This window comes from Pocillopora damicornis, chromosome 9, assembly GCF_964200805.1.
Source record: "Pocillopora damicornis chromosome 9, jaPocDami1.2, whole genome shotgun sequence".
Classification (NCBI taxonomy): domain Eukaryota; kingdom Metazoa; phylum Cnidaria; class Anthozoa; order Scleractinia; family Pocilloporidae; genus Pocillopora; species Pocillopora damicornis.
This window is the reverse complement of record NC_142678.1, coordinates 1,127,604-1,145,250: the sequence shown is the minus strand read 5'-3', so window position 1 is coordinate 1,145,250 and position 17,647 is coordinate 1,127,604. Positions and strand designations below refer to the sequence as shown.

At 36.1% G+C, this 17,647-nt stretch overlaps 2 protein-coding genes across 5 annotated transcripts in view; one reads left to right on the top strand and one right to left on the bottom strand.

The window, feature by feature from the left end:
* Positions 1 to 8,984, bottom strand: part of LOC113685699 (uncharacterized) — a 42,436-nt gene extending 33,452 nt beyond the window's left edge. For 2 of the 4 annotated variants that reach the window (XR_016179551.1, XM_089181665.1), the window contains exons 1-6: positions 8,622 to 8,927; positions 4,021 to 4,170; positions 3,742 to 3,767; positions 3,216 to 3,254; positions 2,129 to 2,182; positions 964 to 1,053 (exon numbers count right to left, since the gene is read on the bottom strand). Coding sequence is in view for 3 of the 4 variants with exons in the window: in XM_089181665.1 (XP_089037791.1) it covers positions 964 to 1,053; positions 2,129 to 2,182; positions 3,216 to 3,254; positions 3,742 to 3,767; positions 4,021 to 4,170; positions 8,622 to 8,691 (429 nt within the window). In the remaining variant the exon portion in view is untranslated. Of the gene's footprint in view, positions 1 to 963; positions 1,054 to 2,128; positions 2,183 to 3,215; positions 3,255 to 3,741; positions 3,768 to 4,020; positions 4,171 to 6,655; positions 6,818 to 8,621 lie in introns of those variants that run through there. The other 2 variants (XM_089181666.1, XM_027203235.2) reach the window with 2 other exon arrangements.
* Positions 8,985 to 10,040: 1,056 nt separating this feature from the next.
* LOC113685761 (origin recognition complex subunit 4) lies at positions 10,041 to 17,018 on the top strand. The gene is made up of 13 exons (XM_027203308.2): positions 10,041 to 10,278; positions 10,367 to 10,457; positions 10,708 to 10,783; positions 11,411 to 11,496; positions 11,955 to 12,003; positions 12,388 to 12,536; positions 12,791 to 12,894; positions 13,778 to 13,847; positions 14,188 to 14,274; positions 15,143 to 15,251; positions 15,873 to 15,968; positions 16,290 to 16,357; positions 16,720 to 17,018. Exons 1-13 carry the CDS (start codon positions 10,136 to 10,138, stop codon positions 16,900 to 16,902), a joined length of 1,311 nt encoding a protein of 436 aa, XP_027059109.2. The 5' UTR covers positions 10,041 to 10,135; the 3' UTR covers positions 16,903 to 17,018.
* The last annotated feature ends 629 nt before the right edge of the window (positions 17,019 to 17,647 follow it).

Here is a 17,647-nt window from a genome sequence, read left to right as displayed (position 1 = left end):
AACATTCAGCAGAGCCCCTTCCTTGCATGGACTTTTGAGTGTACTTCTCTCATAAATTACAGAAACTCTTTTAAAGACATTTCTCTCTTTTTTTCCAGGAAAGCTTCAAAATATTTTTTCATCCACCATATGCAACTAGCAAGCCATTTCCAAGTTCCAAAGACCCTCACTTTTAAAATGAGGCTGATGGAAAATATATCTCATTAGCATAAGAATGAACATCGATTTTCAGACGAAAGGCTTTGCATGTACCCCCATTAATTAACCCTTTAACTCCCAGATCAAATTTGTAATTCTCCTTACTGTCAACCATACAATTCTTACAATATTAGTTCAGGGAATTTACTACTGGATCAACTAATTATCGCCAAATCGACAGTTTTCTTTATTCTCATCACTTACCCGGTTGTTATTGTATTGATATTTTGAGGAGAAATTCTGTCTTGGTCATTCATGGGAGTTAAAGGGTTAATGACATTTTAGAGTGATAAACATCTAATTTTTCCCAACATCATCACACGTTGAGTTTATGAGAATAAAGTAAGTGAAGGCAAAATAAAGAAGCTCCTGATTGTTCGCTAAATCCTCCTTGTAAGTATCATTGGAAGTGTACAGAAAACTGTATGGAGAACTCAGAAATTTGTTATTTAGATGATCTCAAAAGACACTGCTAACCCATAGAGGCATGGACTCTATAGTTTATATTTGACACTCTATAGGTGTAGTTAAATATTAGAGATCACAATGAATAAATTGTTTCGTGAACATGGTTCTCCTCTATATCCCTAAAGTAAACAGCTCTCCAAGCAGTGACCATTTCAGTCACCATAGAAAGTTGAGGTAAAAGTTTTTCTTCCTTGATCTCAAACTAAAGAACTTCCAGAAACAATTTCAGACATTGTTGGTTACATAACTGATTCTCTCATTTTCTAAATTTAAGTCAAAAGACAGGAAGGTACTAACACTTCCAACTGAACCTCCTGGAGGTCCTGCTGGTCCCTCGGGTCCAGCCTCTCCTGCTTCACCTTTCGGACCAGGTCTTCCAGGGTCACCCTGTAACACAGGCCACAAGAAGTTTAGAGATCACAACATTGTTCTACCATTTATGCATTGCAGACCTATCATGATGTGAGGTATAACTTTTTCTTAAGCTTCCTGTTGAAAGCTCAAGTTTTAAGTTTGTTTAGGGTTGTCATTTATCTTCCAAAATGACACTTGTGGGAATTCTGTGCAGGTGTTGGGTATCTAATTTAATCATCAGCCAACAACCTCCAACTGCTTTCGTGGCTTGTTTTTCACATCACACTTTAAACAATTGAAACAATACACAATAGTGTTGGGTTTGCACCAAAACTCACAATTTTTTTCATCCAAAGATGCTCAGAGAAAATTATTAAGTTTTTTTTTTTTTTATGAAAATATGGATGTTCAAGGCAAGGGGCTATTAAAAGAAGTGAAGTAAATCCACAAAAAATTTTTAGTCTCACTCTATGAGATTGCTCTAAAAGCCTCCAAAGAGTAACAGAATGACTTACTAACAACATCATATACTCATTAATACATTACTCCATTTAGTAACACCCCTGTCATGGATGGAAGCCCAAGTGAAGGCCAATGCCTTTTTTGTTATTGACTGTGGTATTTTACAAGGTTTTCTAGCCCTGAGAAAAGCAGCAACTGCAGGTATGTAAAATTACAATAGTTTTTTTATATATGTGAGATACCACCAATCAGCTGCTGACATGTCATTTATCTTTCCGTCCACTCTGACAGGTTGATGAATGAATGGCAACACCTTCATCATTTTCAATGCAAGGTTGTTTATTGAATTTTCTCATCATTAAGGCCAAAAGGTATTTATTTAATAAACAAAATAATACATGGATTCCTTTAGGCATGGAATTTCTCTTCTTGCGTTCAACTTGATATCTCTTTCATTCCCACCAATCACTTGTGAGATATCAAAATGAACACGAGAAGAAAAATTCGATAACAAGGGTGCTCATGTATTATTCCATAAGCAATTGCCATTTTGAATTTAGTTTGCTGTTGAGTACTGATCCTCTGCCAAAGAATTTGTGGATTTTTGGACACAAGCTACTTGGAACATGATTAAAACAGTACATACATTATATCCTCTGGGTCCAGGAGGACCTGGGGGGCCTGGCTCTCCACGGTCACCCTATCGAGGAAAAAAATAATCAGAGAAACACCATGAGAACTCATAGACATACTCTGCAGAATATTTAACAATTATTCCATGAGTGTGTGTGGAATAAAAGATGATAAATAGCCAACCAGGATGCTAAAACCATTTTTCTATCAAACAGGCATGAATGGAATAACTGTCTTATCAAATTAACCACTTTTTGGTAATGTTATAGGAACTTACTGTGACAATGAGTTTAGGTTAAAAAAGCTTATTTCAATACTCCTACATAAACCAAGCAGTTACAAGTTCAAAAGCCGCAAAATAACTGACAACCCTGAATGTGCACATCATTGTTAGATCATTCATTGCTTGCTCATTGGGATTATTTCATGTACACGTGTATATATTTGCTGCTTATATATATGGCCCAAAATTTATGCCTGCATACTTCTAACAGTATTTCCTTGCACTTAATAAATTTGTTTCAACATTATAAAAATAGCAACACCGAGGTGAATCGTTTTCCAGAGAAAGTGATCCAATATATGAGCTGATTTATTTATAGTACTTCACTTATTGATTACATAATGAGAAAAAAGTAGGCACCAACTATCACTGGTCTAAAAAGTTAAATAATTATTTAGCACTTAGAGCTTTCATTGTTTTAGCTGCCAAGGCAAATTGTACACAATTTGGGCACCATGTTTAACTGGTCAAAGTATTTCATTATTTAGCACTTAGAGCTTTTCTTGTTTTAGTTGCCATGACAAATTGTAAACAATTTTGGCACACAAAATTTCAGCAAAAGTTGCATATTTGATAACTGTGTTCAGCAGTCTGTTGCAAGCTGTTACATTTTGTTGAAAAGCTATCATTATGGAATTTTGTAACTACTGTAGGTCTTCATTTAAATAGGTTTAACACAAAACTTTCATTAAGATACTACCTTCTGATTGAATCAATATATTTAGAAAACATAGACAACACCAATTCTTATGCTTCCTTGATCAGTCATTCAACTCCTAAAGAGGATTTTTGATAAAAAGTCAGGATATTGACTTACTGGATCACCATTTGGTCCTCGAGAACCTGGGTTTCCTGGCTATAATGTTAAAAAGAAGTCAACAGTAAATGAGCTTTCTTGCTGGAAAATCCCCACAGCATGAGAGAAGAAACTGAAATATCACTGAGCTCTCTTACGTTAGGGTCAATGTGGAAAAGTTCGCTCAATATTTCAAAATTTCCATACTACAGCTAAAGTAAATCAATGCTTTCAATCCTCAGATCTTTTTAGAACTCCCCATATCAACTGCTATACTGTTTGACTATGGGACCTCCACAATCCTTTAACCCCTGTTACAGAGTCTAAAATCTGATCTCTTCTCTCAGTGATGCTAACAAACCAAACATAAAGGACCTGAAAAATTAAGGAAATGATACTTGCATGCTAAAGAATCACTTAACCATCAATTGCAAATTCTCCTTGGTAACAGCATAGAAAATGTAAAGGGAACAGTAAGGAGAATGTGCATGCTGATCAATGCAAGGATGTTGAGGCTAACAACAACAGAATAGTGAGTAGTACTTACTATGGGAGGATATGTGGGAACTGAATCTACAGAAAAATAAAAAATGTAAGCCATGAGTTGTACAAAATAATACTTTTCTTTTTTGCACCCCTGACTTTTGGTATGTGGCAGCTTACAGAAAAAAAAAACATCTTTTAGAAAACTTTACTTTTTATTGTGAGTGACAAAAGTTCCATGATTGTTTACAGTTTTTTTTTATGTATAAATAAAAAGAGCATACCTCTCTATCTGTGTTGCACAGCTTCTGAAAGCTGTTAATTACAATCAATGGCAACTTACAATTATAGAAACAATAGTAGTTACATCCATTATAGCAGCAATATGGTGGAAGACAGTTTGCACGCTTTGGGCAGTCCCGGTTCAATATGCAGTCATTAGTGACATCTTTACAGTTAACAATCTTCATGATTGGACATGGGCTATCATTTACTGGAATAAAATAGTTATGAAAATGTCATAAGTAAAGCAAAAAAGGCCAAAGTAAAACAGACATGAAAAGATTGTGAGAATTCACCACCATATGCTTTTTGAGGAGAAAGGGGAAGTCCTAGCCAATTTGAGATTGAGAGTTTGTATCAGCTTTGTGTGATATTTCCTCTGCTTTGTTTTTATTGTGATTAGTTTAGTTTTGGTTTACAACACTCAGTCTAATAGTGCTCTGACCCCCAAGAGTGACTAGCATCTAATTTCTCCTTACAAAATCACCCTAAAAGTAGCACATCACATCAAGGTCATACGAATGATTACCAACTAAAGAAACTCTCGATTGTTAAACAAATTCTCCTCATCAGTACTTCTGGAAATGTGTAGAGAAAAGTAAGGAGAATATGCATACTGATGTTAAAGTGTAAAGGACTTAAGTAGAGATAAATGGTATGTTCAATTCAAGGAAGAAGCAGAGCCAAGATGGTGTTGCTTACAGGATTGAAGCAAGTGGCAAAGCTGTAGTATGTGAAATGATTTGGTACTGTTATTCTGTGAGTGATAAGTTCTTAAAGCTAGGAATATTAGAATCTTTTAAATATTTATTGGTATCCAGCTAAAATTCTTTAGATTATTTCAAATTTGGTCCAGTAAAGCTCTTTAACTGAAAGATTGACTTTCAATTGAATTTCAAGCACCTTTGAATAATATTACCATTAAACATAGACATTTACAAGCCAGGATTCATTCCTTGTAAATCCCACATATAATCTAACAATGTTCCATTCATTTAACCCAATCAAAGTACGTCACCTTACCAGCCAAATAAACAGAAACACATCTTGGAAGTAAGTGTAATGATGCCCAGTTTAAAGAGAGTATTTCAAAAACAAGTGGGCTCTACTAAAAGTTCCATACTACAGCCTTTTTGCCACATAAACCATTGAGCCCTAGGAGTCATTGCCTACTAATTTCTCCTTACATCGTCACAATCAAATCAAATGTGAAAGTCATGATAATACAGGAAATAATCACCAATTTAGGAAGCTCTTCAAAGTCAAATAAATTCTCCTTGTCAGAACCATAGGAAATACAAAGGAAAAGTGTGGAGAATATTAACATTAATCTTGGGTGAATTTATGTGACCTGTTTCTGATACTTGTTGAAGTAAATTCAAGAAGCCCCTATTCCAGTGGGAGATACAAAAAAATGAAACCTGGCCTGTAGAGAAACTTCTTTATACAGTTTTTTCTAATTCACATGCAAACTTAAACCACATCAATAACTGTGCATAAAATTCAGTCTGATGTGAACAGCACTTGTGAGAGTAACAGATGAACAAAAAATGCTAACTTTGGAATTAATATTACACAGCAACTATTACTTTTAAATGTAGCTGTTGTAGTTACATTTACAGTTTAAATAAACTACTTTTACTCTTAGCTTAACCTGGGAACAATGCTAGAACAAAAGGCATTACACAGCACATTACAAGTAAAATTTTCAATGCTTGTTTACTCTAAGCTAGCTAGACTTGGAAAGATGAGAGAGGCTGGAAAAAATTTTGTACAGTGAAGGATTAAAAGGACAATAATTAAGTTTGCATTAGAGGTGATAACTAATTTTACTGGAAATGATTAAGATGGCACAAAACAAACAGCAACAACAGCTTCACGGTTGTTAGTTTTCAAACAACTACATGACATGGTAAATGATCTGAACAAGTAACAAGGCCACAAATATGATATGATTATCAAAAAGGAATAAGAATAGTGCAAAGGTTATTTTTTAAAAAAACAAAAAACCAAAAAGTGACTGTTTACCACTAAAATCTTGATTAACCCTTTCCCTTCCAAGATCTCATTTGTAATCCTCCTTACTATCTACCATACAGTTATGTGAGTTCAGAGAATTTGGAATTGAATCCACTGATAATCCCTAAAGTGATAATTTCTTTATTCCCATCACTTGTCCGCTTGATATTATATTAATATTTCTAAGGATGTAAGTTAAGTGTTAATAAGTGTTGAACTCCTTCGTCAAATTTGACGGAATCATTTCTCAAAATCTATTTCAAACTTATTTCATATTTATTTCCTCAGCGGAGTAGATATAGCCTAGAAATGTTCCTTTAATAACTTGTGCCTTCAGGTAAGGGTAAGATGAGCGAAATTATGCAATCTTGAATTGAAAATTGAAGTACGATTAGTGTAATTGACACAGTTGATGAAAACAGCTGATAAAAACAGCTGATAATGCTAAACATAATGTGGTGAGCAAAAAGTTAGAATCGTGATTACAATGAGACTATACAGTTATGCCAACAATCACTGATGTATGACTAAATTAATCAGACGTTAAAATTACGATAAGAACTGACAGTGAGAGGAATAAAAGTTGAGGTGAAGCGATGAAATTTACAGCGCTGTAGCGCTGCATGGCGATGTCGCATGCATTCTCAGAATTGATCATTATCGTTCTTTCCGCTTACCTGTATTTCTAGCTGTTTCTTGCGCTCTGGAAAATCTTCATGGCAATTCCAAGCCTGCGAAATCTCGACGAAAACAACTGTTTTCAACCCGAAGTAATTGAAGAATTTCCTCGGAGGAAAGGGAAATCTGCGCGTTTTCTACTAGCCTTGTTCCCAGGCTTTCCTGGCGCCGCATCCTCACTTAACAGAAACTCTGCAAGAGTCTTAGGGATGGACTACAAATTTATATTTTTTCCTCAAAATTAGCGACAATCTCGCTCGGTTTCACCTTTGCTTAAATATCAAGAGCATCCTTTTAAATGTTGAGTCCTCTGTCGCAGTTTTAAAGAGGGATTCACAACGAGTGTAAACAATTTTTTGACAGAATTTCTAAATCTAATTTATTAAAACTTCTCTGATACGTCTTTTTTTTCAGTAAATGACGCAAATGGAACAGTGAGATGAAAAAGAAAACGTTTTGAAAATGTCTTAGCAAGCACTGAATACCTCATTTTATAACTCAATCGCCTTTGTCCAACATGAAACAGTATCTGAGGTCAAGCAAGAGTAACGCTATTACTACTGTAAACGATTTATCGTGACTGGAAAATTTTTACTCTTTTTTTTGGCAAAAATAAAGAAAGCTTTCGGTCAGAGAATCACATGAGATTGTTCTTGATAATAGAATTTGTTTCCCTTGAAGTATTCATAATGTTTTAGCGACGATTTCTCCCTTTACAAATCATGTAACGCTTTTTACCCTTGCAATTTTTCGGCAAATTCCGAAAGAATTTGAAACATATCATGTTTCGCCGAGACCTCAAATCACGAAAATAAAATACAACTCTCTTTTGTGCTCTTTGTTCAAAAACTTGAAAAAAATTCGCTCTACATAACTCTAATTAGCCCTTGGATAATTTTGAAAATTTGAACCGCCTAATAAAATACTTTCTCTTTTTTCCTTTATTTTGTTTTGTATCATTTGTGCTGTAGGTTACCGATGGAATTTCTAGCACGAACTGGCACCTATATCTTGGTGTTTAGTGAAAATCCCCGAAGGAGCACTTTCACCTTATATAAATATTCCAAATGATCACTAGAAATAGCGAAGAAGTCGTAATTTCAACCAAAAATTCGAAGCTACATTTGATCCATACCAGAAGCGCCTGGATGTGAGCTGATCGCTCGGTAGACAAAAGCCCTTTGTGACTGTCTAACGCAATGCCTGATTATGAACTGCGGCAAGATAGCTCACAAAATAGCGCTTACGTTCAAGTAAAAAGCTTAATTTCTTTTAATTTTACCCTTAACCGATAGATACTTTCACAAGCGGGAAATCTGAGCCTATAAAAAACCACCAGGGAAAGGAGAGCTACCAGAGTTACCGCAAAACAAACGTCCCCCACATTTGCAAGTACATGGAAACATCTAGACACACAAATTAGAATGTGCGAAGGTATCAAAGACTGCTTCTGTTAAAGTTTTCTGAATGAAAGTAATGTTTTTCGATAAATCTGTTGATGAACCTTCAGAATCTGGACAAGCGCATTTCACACGCATAACGTCGATATGCTCCACTATTGAAAGAGGGGTCCTTTGTTGCGAGAGGATATTCTACCGCAAATACGAAAAAGCTTGACCTAATTTTCTCCAGTTTTTCAATATCGGTAAATTTCAGTGGCCGGCTAAGGAGAAACGGTTAAGTGACAGTGATATTAACTTCCCATCTACGTGATCTCAACGGAGATCCATCATGATCATGAAGAAGCCCTTGTGTGAGTAGAAAAATGTGATGGGATCGCATGCGATCGTAATGTCTCCGCGCAAATTTGCGCCAAAAAACATTATGCTAAGCTGCCACATACCAAAGAAGCTAACCTAGTTGCAACCCAAAACTTATTAAGTATCCTTTAAAATAAAATTCAAACTGTACATGCGGTAATAACTAGAAGAACACATTCCAGCCAACCACGTCCATCAAACTTACCTTGTCCTTCTACGAGAATAAATAATGAAATTCCAATTAGAAGTGTCCTAATCGCATTGGAAGAAAACATGGTGGCAGTAAGCCTTCTATGACGGCCCTTGCTGGTGCAAAATGCTTTAGAGCACTACACACCAATCTTTGGACCTCACAAAGCCACTACAAGTTAATAATGGTGGATGCGGTGGCAGTCGCTTGAGGCGCGGTTCGCGATCAGGCTCTGAGCTGAGTGGTGAACGAAGACATTCAAGACCCTGCAAATTGACACCACTTCTATTGTATTACAGACGCCAGATCAGACTTAGGACTGAGTTGTCTTTCATAAGATCACATCTCTATGCCCCTTTCATTCCTGCAATCCCGAGCGGCATTTCGGCCTCGCTTAACAGACTAAAACTTAAAAAATAAATAGCCGATTCATGAGATGAAATAATTTATTTTTTCTTCTTCTTGACACAAAACTCCCCTTCTCCTAATCTATTATTTGAGGCAATGGTTTCAAAGGTGAGCAGAGAAAACAGCTAACTCTGACAACAAACATTCACTGTCGAGTGGAATGCGTGACACAGGCCGCGTGACCTCTCTGAAGTGACCGCAAATAGTTTTCTCTTGGGGATTTAATAGCTTGAATTTCAGAATTTTGCCTCATAGTGAACAAACAATTGTTTATTACAATACCGTAAAGACTGATATACTTTTTAAATTTTATCTGTTATTTGAAACTGACTCAAAGAGTTCCGCTCTCATTAGCCTCGATTCCTAATGATATTTTCTGGAAGCGGAAAAGCAGAACTTTCTTAGACTTTCTGCTGTGAACTACACTACGCAATCAAGAAGGCTTTGTTATCATCCATTGGGAAGATAGTATTACAACACGTCAAAAGACACATGTAATGACGTGACAGAGAACTTCAAGTTTTGAGGATTTGAAAGAACTTTACGGTCACAAAGCTCTAGCTTTCCCGGAATATTAATAATGACGGTTAAGAGAGAGAAAAATTAATTTTTCCTTCTTTCGCTGTTGCAAGCCAGGGACGTTAAGGGTTAGCTTTAAAGCCTAGAAGGCTGTTGGAGAACCAAGAGCTGGCGGCGTGTTGCATGGCAAACTTGAGAGAGACACGCGAGTGAAAAGGCACTCGCACCTTGGCTTGGGAGAGTACGGCTATACTAACTTAGGCTAACCTAACCCCTTGTCTCCTCTCCCTATTTAACACTGAGCAAAAAGCTCCTGCTCTGATCTTCTTTATCATGCTTAGTAAAATAGAAACGACCTCAAAGGACGAAAAAAAAATGAAAATAAATAAACTGTTGCCGGAAAATGTACAAACAGAGAGGAGAGATAATGATAAAATTTACCGAGTAGCCCTTCTTTTCACCACCCCAGGGGATCCCGCCTAGTCCGGTCATCGCATATCTCGCCCCAATCCCATTCGGCCCATCCTTGAGGCGAGTCTAGTTGAAAATATGGCGGACTATTTGAGTTTTTGAGGTGTTTGACAAACAAAGTAGGAAACGGAATGAAAAAATCGAAACTACAGTCCAAGAGAGGGGTTCGAAATCCTGATCCTCAAATAATTTGCGAAGTACAAAGTGTGTTGCGCGGAAGAATTTTCCATGCCGATGTACCTCCTCAAATGCATGGCTTGGAAGGGCAAAAGAGGTTAGTTCTTGTACATGCAAGGTTGAACGAAAAGGTTTTTCATCCGCTGCGAGACCGGCATCAAGCATTTCTGTCTTTTTCTGAACAGGGAGTTACTAGATCTTGTCCAAAGGTGCGCACAATATGGAGAAAGCAACTCTGTTTTACTGATTGGTCCAAGAGGTAGTGGAAAGTCTTTGGTGAGTTCTCTTAACCCTTTAACTCCTTGAAGGGATCAACTAGTAACTTCTCCCCACGACAGCCATACATTATCCAGAAAACAGGTTATAAGAATACTCAAACTTATCAAGTAGAAGTTTTCATCTTGATCTTACTTCAAATTCTCATTACTAATTTACAAGGAAATGTGAGGCAGCCAGAGGGGAGATTTAACAATCAGATTTTGGTTGTTAAGGGGTTATTAATAACCGCTATTTTGTTTTCTTGCAGCTGGTGAAAAAAATCCTTGAAGAATTATCTAAAACAAAAGGAGTGAAGCAGAACCTATTAGAAGTGCATTTAAATGGTAATTAAGCACCCACAGTGCAAAGTTCATATAGACTGACACTGGTTGGTAGATAGCTCTCTGTTTTGTACTCCCTGGGGTTCTTCCATAGAGTTTACTTTTGGAAGTAAGATGCAGGATTGTAGAAATTATATTCAGTTTTAAAAAGAACAAGCAATTATACTAAAGAATAAAGGGGGTAAGTTTCTAAAGAAACTGTGGTGCTGCATCGGTGGGAGGGTATAACAGGTAATTTAGTGTTAACAACTGAGTTGAAAACGTAAATTAGTCACTGTAAAGGGTAAAAAAACTGACATTTCGAGTGTTAGCCCTTTGCTCTGACAAAGGGCTAACACTCAAAATGTTAGCTTTTTTAACCTTTACCGTGGCTAATTTATGTTTTCAACTCAGTTGTTAACACTAAATTAACAATTGTACTAAAATTTTGGATTGTTATTTATAAGATGCAAATTAGGATGTGATGCATTTTTCTGCAATTCTGAATATCTCCTCATAACCAACTAGTGTTTCAACTGTATGGACAAATTTTGCATGTATTTTTTTCTTCTTCTCCTCTGTCATAGCCAAACTCTATTAAGGGTGAGACTATTGATAAATAATCTCAAAAACTGTATTTTTTGCCGGTAGGTCTTGTTCAAACAGATGACAGATCAGCTTTATTAGAAATAACAAGACAATTACAACTGGAGAACACAGTTGGAGACAAAGTCTTTGTAAGTAAGCTTATTGAATTAACCCCCTGTTACTGAAATTTGCAACAATGCAGCAATCAATTTGAAGCTTCAATGTCTTCCCCCCCTTCTTCCAGCCAACCACTTTGCATTTGAACTTTTAGAGATTAATTTGTTCGGATTCTGCCCCTGCCCCCACCACTCCTGGGGCCAAAATTGTGTTTAAATGCCCTGCTCAAATGCCTGTTTTGATTACCAATATTTTTGTTTTGTAAGAGGCAAGGGTAGTGATTATGACTCTCTTGTAATCTTTGCTTTTAACTCCTCTACATCAAAAGACAAAACACACTTGTTCCACTGGAGAGACTAAACAGTTCTGGTTCAAATTTCCCACCCCACCCAGGCAAGGCTCATATTCTTCAGGGACCAAGGGGGAGGGTGTGTTGGAGCTAAAAGTTGATCAGTATATATTAGCTTACAATTATGGCTTTTGGTTTCAGGGCTCTTTTGCTGAAAACTTTGCTTTCTTGCTGGATTCACTGAAGAGTGGTAAGTTTTTTTTACTGCTTTTTACAAAATAAAAAATTATATGCCTGAAAATTTGTATGGTTACATTAATTTATTTCTCAGAAATGAACATTTTGTCCATATTATTGTATAACACACTACTTATAATCATGGTTTTATTTAATGTATCCATTTTACATAATTTCAGGTCTTGCTTTTCTATGGCTAGCACTTTTAAGTACAGAACTCTCTAGTTGATTTGCCATCTAGAGTGATATTTTTGAGCACTTAGTTGTCTACAGTGACACTGTGAGCATTACCTCCCTGTGAGGGGCTCTTGGAACATACTCCCTCAGAAAATAGTGGAAAAATGAAGTAGCTTAAGCATGTATACCCCCCTCATATACACTTCTTTTTTTTATCCAGGTGGAGAGGAGAGCCAGTCAATCCTGTTTATACTGGACGAGTTTGACCTGTTTACAAACCACAAGAACCAGTCCTTGCTGTACAATTTATTCGATGTGTCACAGTCAGCCCAGACTCCAATATGTGTTATAGGACTTACATGCAGACTGGTAATATAATCACAAAATTGTGTATCCAGCAAAGCCATGCTATACTTAAAGGCTTTGATATGTTTTATAGGATGTACTTGCAGACTGGTAATGAAATGACCACATGATTCTTATCAGTCAATCAGGACATGTACACGACCATTTGGGCTATTAGTGTTCATACTGAGGCACAAGAACATGATCAAGCTCTAATCTTAACTTTTTTCTCATGTGATTTGTAGTTTTTGATTCCTTGCTACTGTTTTTTTCCTCAGGATGTTGTAGAGCTGCTGGAAAAGAGAGTGAAATCAAGGTTTTCCCATCGCCAGATTCATCTTTTCATGTCAGAGACCTTTGAAGATTATTTGCAAGTAACAAGGTGAGGTCTGATTTTTTTGTTCTAATAGTGGTGTCTAGAGCAGTTACTTTTCAAACAAAATTATTTATTTACTAGAAAAGTAAAGGCAAGTGATAAATTGTTATATCTTTATTTATTTGTAATCACTCACCATTTATAGGTGCTAACAATTGAGAGAAAAATCTTCTGTGTTAATTTAATAGTTAACCTTTTGACCCCTAAGAGTGAGGAGCATCTAGTTTCTCCTCACAATATCACCCTGGAATCACACGCTAATGTCATGAGAATAGGGGAAATGATCACCTATCAGGGAAGCTCTTGATTCTCTTGTTGTCAGCACTCAAGGAAATTTATTGAGAAAATTATAGAGAATATTCTAGCTGATGTTATGCCCAATTTTTTAAGGTGGCTGGTTACAGTTTGGCTAAGCTGTGACAAGCAATATTTAGCAAACTTGTGAACCAACTCTCCCCTTTTGCATTTAAAGGATTTCACACCTGGGTTGACAAAAGGATGGAAGTTCACAATAGTGGGTGCAGCATGGTAATAGTTATTAATATGCTCATGTTATGGAAAAACCCCATTAAACAGTTTTTGAGGATGCTCTTGAAAATCCTTATAATAGATATTTTTTTAACCTCAAGATTTTCATTTTTGCAGTAGGGCCACCCTGTTAAGCAAATTTCAATAAATTTGGAAAACTGTATCCAGCCACCTTTAATGTCAATGACACTCTTAGGCATGATGTTCAAACTGTCCTTACACAATTAGGTTGGTGATAGCCAATCACTTTGAAGAATTTTGTTATCACCAGTGATAATAGTTTTATTTTGTGGTGGTGGACTCACACTTTACAGGATATTAATTGAAAACCCTGCATGACCTTTTACATCTTTTGCCTCAGAACAGTTTTGGCATTACCCTCAAATTTCAAGGATAGGCAATTTGTGCAAGCCTGGAATTCCCACATTGAGGTACAGAAAGATTCTTAATTACAGTGCAAGCTCTTTTAAGCAGACACTCCACAATGAAGGTGTTAGTAAGTGGCTGGGGTGTAGGCTTCCTATAGCATTAAATTTTGTTCCTGTAAGAGGTACAAGTGATAGATAGGCATCACAATGAACACTGGATGTGTAGAAAGAAAGATTTTTTCCTTTTTGTCACAAGGGTGAGATATAGAGAAACTCTGAGTCTTTATGAAATTACATATTAAGATTATAGCAATTGTCCAACTAGTCTACTTTGGGCTGATTTGTTGGCATGGAGATGAGCATCCAATTTTTCATTACATTTTCTGGTGACTGTCATCCTTAGGAGCTGTTAGATAATGAAGAAGCTAAAGCTGTATTGATGAGACAATTCAGCATAGCAAAAGATGTAAGGAACTTGCATCGTTTACTGGTGAGTTGAATATTACTGATACTTTTCAATGCTGATTGCTATGCACATTCTCATAAGCTGCAAGAGCAAGTTATGAAGATACTACAAATCTTCAAAATAGCACCTAAGGTGCCCATTTTAAATTAACCCTTTCACTCTGAGGAGTGACCAGAAAGGAATTTCTCTATACAACATTAAGCATTTGACCCCTTCAAGTGATCACCATCAATTCTAATTTCTCCTCATAATATCACCTTTGAATCAAATAGTAAGGTTAGGAGAATAAAGGAAATGACCACCACCTAAAGAAGCTCTAGATTGTTTGAGAAATTCTCCCTGTCAGCACTTTAGGAAAAGCCTAGAGAACAGTATGGAGAATTTGCAAACTGATTTTAGGGTTTAAATAGTTAATACGTTTTCAGTGAGAAAGGTTTGGAGAAGAAAGAAAATTACCAACTGGGTGATTTCATTTGACTTCCACTAAATTCTCACAGCTAAGATTGTCATAAAAGTGTATTGGAATGTGTGGAGAATTGATATTTGAATATTAGGAGTGAAAGGGTTAAGATGGCAACAGTTTTTGAAGGGCAGGACTTATGCAAGGGAAGTTCCTGAACTTTTTTTCCCAAACTGTGGCAAAATATAATTATTTATTTGCCATATAATGACTTGGCATGAACAATTTTTATACAAGGCTGACTCTTAAAGTTTTCTTGACAACACAATTGAGTCGTGATTATTTTTCCAAAGCTAACATGATCACATACTGAAAAAAAATAAGTTCATGTATAAATGTGCAAATTGAGGGAGGTGTTAAAGTAAGGATTTTACAGTATGAGTTGTTGAAAATACAGTTGCCCTGACTCATAATATACATTTTATGCTTTAGACTGTTCCAGTTTGCTGTATTTCTGAAGATCATCCATTTATAGAACCAAAGGACTTGATGGATGCACAAACCAAACTTGGAATTGACTGCAAGGCAGCAATGTTGTGTGGTAAACTACCTATAGAGTTTTATCCTGCTTTCAAGAAACTGCAAATATTTATATTAGCTATAGATTTCACAATATGAAGTGCTGTCCACTGGTTTTAAAATGAGTCAGCCTAATAGTCATCAAGATAAAATCATCAGTGCTCCAATTCACAATTAGAATCCATGGTGCTGTGTGTCTGTTCAATAACAGATCACAGAAGACATCGAAATGTGGTAAGAAATGGCACAGACAGCACAGCTTAGTGTGTTCCTACTGCATTTTGATATCATCTGTGATCTATAACTAAACATACACAAGGCAACATGCAATCTATTTGTTTTATCCAATAACAAAACGAAATTTGTAAATAGTGACTCTGTCTGTGCCCCTGTCCTCCTGGTCATAAGTAGGAACCAATCAAAAGGAGTGTACAATTCTGCTTCTTATGTGAATCCCTGTGATCAATCTTTCAAGCTGAGTCTTGTTTCACTTGCAACAGAACCAGAAATTGGTATTATCGTGCCAAAGTTTACATCCTCTTGAAATTTTTATTGGGAAGAATATCATGCCTTGAAGACAACATCAAATAGGAGTATATTTAATAAAATGAATAAATTTGCATTTATTGTTAATCTTTTGTAGGAATTTCTGTGCTGGAGTTATGTCTTATCATTGCTATGAAGCATTTGATCACACTATCAGAAGGAGATTCTTTTAACTTTGAGATGGTTTACCAAGGTATTTTAGAATCATCATTAGCTTTATCATTGCCCATCATGCTTTGGGAAATATTCCCCCCCCCCCCCTCCCACTTCTTCCTTCAAACCCAATTTTTATCAATTAAAAATTATGTGTAAAATTATGACACTGACTATGTTTTGGGATTCTAAAAATTATCCTTCCCTTTGGAAAACTGTTTGTAACTGCTCTAAAACTTTGACCAAGGACACTGCCACTTTGAATCTTGCCATGGCAAGTAATTCAGCTTTCTACCCTCTCTTTTTGCATCAGTTCATCAGTCAAGGTATTAAATTAATTAGGTTCCTTGTTTATTTGCAGAATATCAAAAGTTCGCTCAAAAGAAAGGATTTGCAATTCAGTCTTTTGAAAAACCGGTTGTTCTAAAGGTTCGTGTTATCTATCAGCAATAAACCTACTACAAAAGTAAAATCCCACATCAAAATGCCACATCATCAGTTTTGGTGGTCGAAGTATGAGAAACATTAACATATATACAATGTTATGTTATGTTATGTTATGTTATGTTATGTTATGTTATGTTATGTTATGTTATGTTATGTTATGTTATGTTATGTTATGTTATGTTATGTTATGTTATGTTATGTTATGTTATGTTATGTTATGTTATGTTATGTTATGTTATGTTATGTTATGCAAGGATTTGAAGTTTCCAAATGGGAGTTTAAAGAGATTTATTGTTGCACCTGTACATGTATATCAGCTGATTCACCAGTTTCTTGTGTTTTAGGCATTTGAACATTTAACAGCATTGGAGTTTGTGAAGTCAATTGACAGTATTGCAAAAAACACCCCTAAAGAATACAGACTTGTCACTTTGCTAGTTGATCCGACACAGATAAATGATGCACTACAGAGATATCCTGACTGTCCAACAGAAGTCAAACAGTGGGCTACAAGTGCCATTGTATGAGTATGCTTTGCTGTATATATTACATTTCCTAGAGGAAAAAGCTCTATCATGGAAACTTTGTCAGGTTCTGAATATATTTTTGTACTTTATGAATAAATGTTTCTGCTGATTTAAAATCAATTTGTTAGTCTCTTCACTTTTTTTTTAACTTCTAAGCATCCTGTTCAAGCTTTCTTAACCCTTTCACTCCCAAGATCTAATTAGTAATTTTCCTTACTATCTGCCATACAATTCTTATGTTAGTTCAGAGAATTTGGTATTGGATCAACTAATAATCCCATGATTGATATTCTTCTCGATTCTCATCACCTGCCTGCTTGATATTGTATTGATATTGTAAGGAGAAATTCTGCCTTGGTCACTTGTGGGAGTGAAAGGGTTAATTACTTCTCTTAATTCAGCTTCACTTCACACTTCCCTTGCTCCTAATTACTTTAGTACAGGGTCCTCATTAAGTGCCAGCTGTTAGCTTAAATGAAGTTACCTCAAGTACTGAGCCGCCTGCTTTGCGTGAAATAATGTGCGTAAGTTATGAACAAGGAGAACTACACCTTTGCACCATGCTGAGAAAGGTATACTGTACCCTCTTCTAGTTGCTCACCTAGACACACCAAAATTTTGTAACCTATGGGACTCAACTTTGATTGAGGCTCTTAGCCTATCAGAGCAACATGGAGAAAGAAACATCAAGGAGTAAATGGAAAATATGTAAGCATAGAGAATGATTTCTCTGCCATTAACTTGT

What these genes read in the sequence shown, in the direction of transcription:
- LOC113685761 (XM_027203308.2), top strand. Translation starts at nt 10,136, where the DNA reads ATGAAAAAATCGAAACTACAGTCCAAGAGAGGGGTTCGAAATCCTGAT. An exon ending in GAGGTAGTGGAAAGTCTTTG is followed by an intron (nt 10,458 to 10,707) that starts GTGAGTTCTCTT and finishes GTTTTCTTGCAG; the next exon opens with CTGGTGAAAAAAATCCTTGA. An exon ending in GGAACTTGCATCGTTTACTG is followed by an intron (nt 14,275 to 15,142) that starts GTGAGTTGAATA and finishes TTTATGCTTTAG; the next exon opens with ACTGTTCCAGTTTGCTGTAT.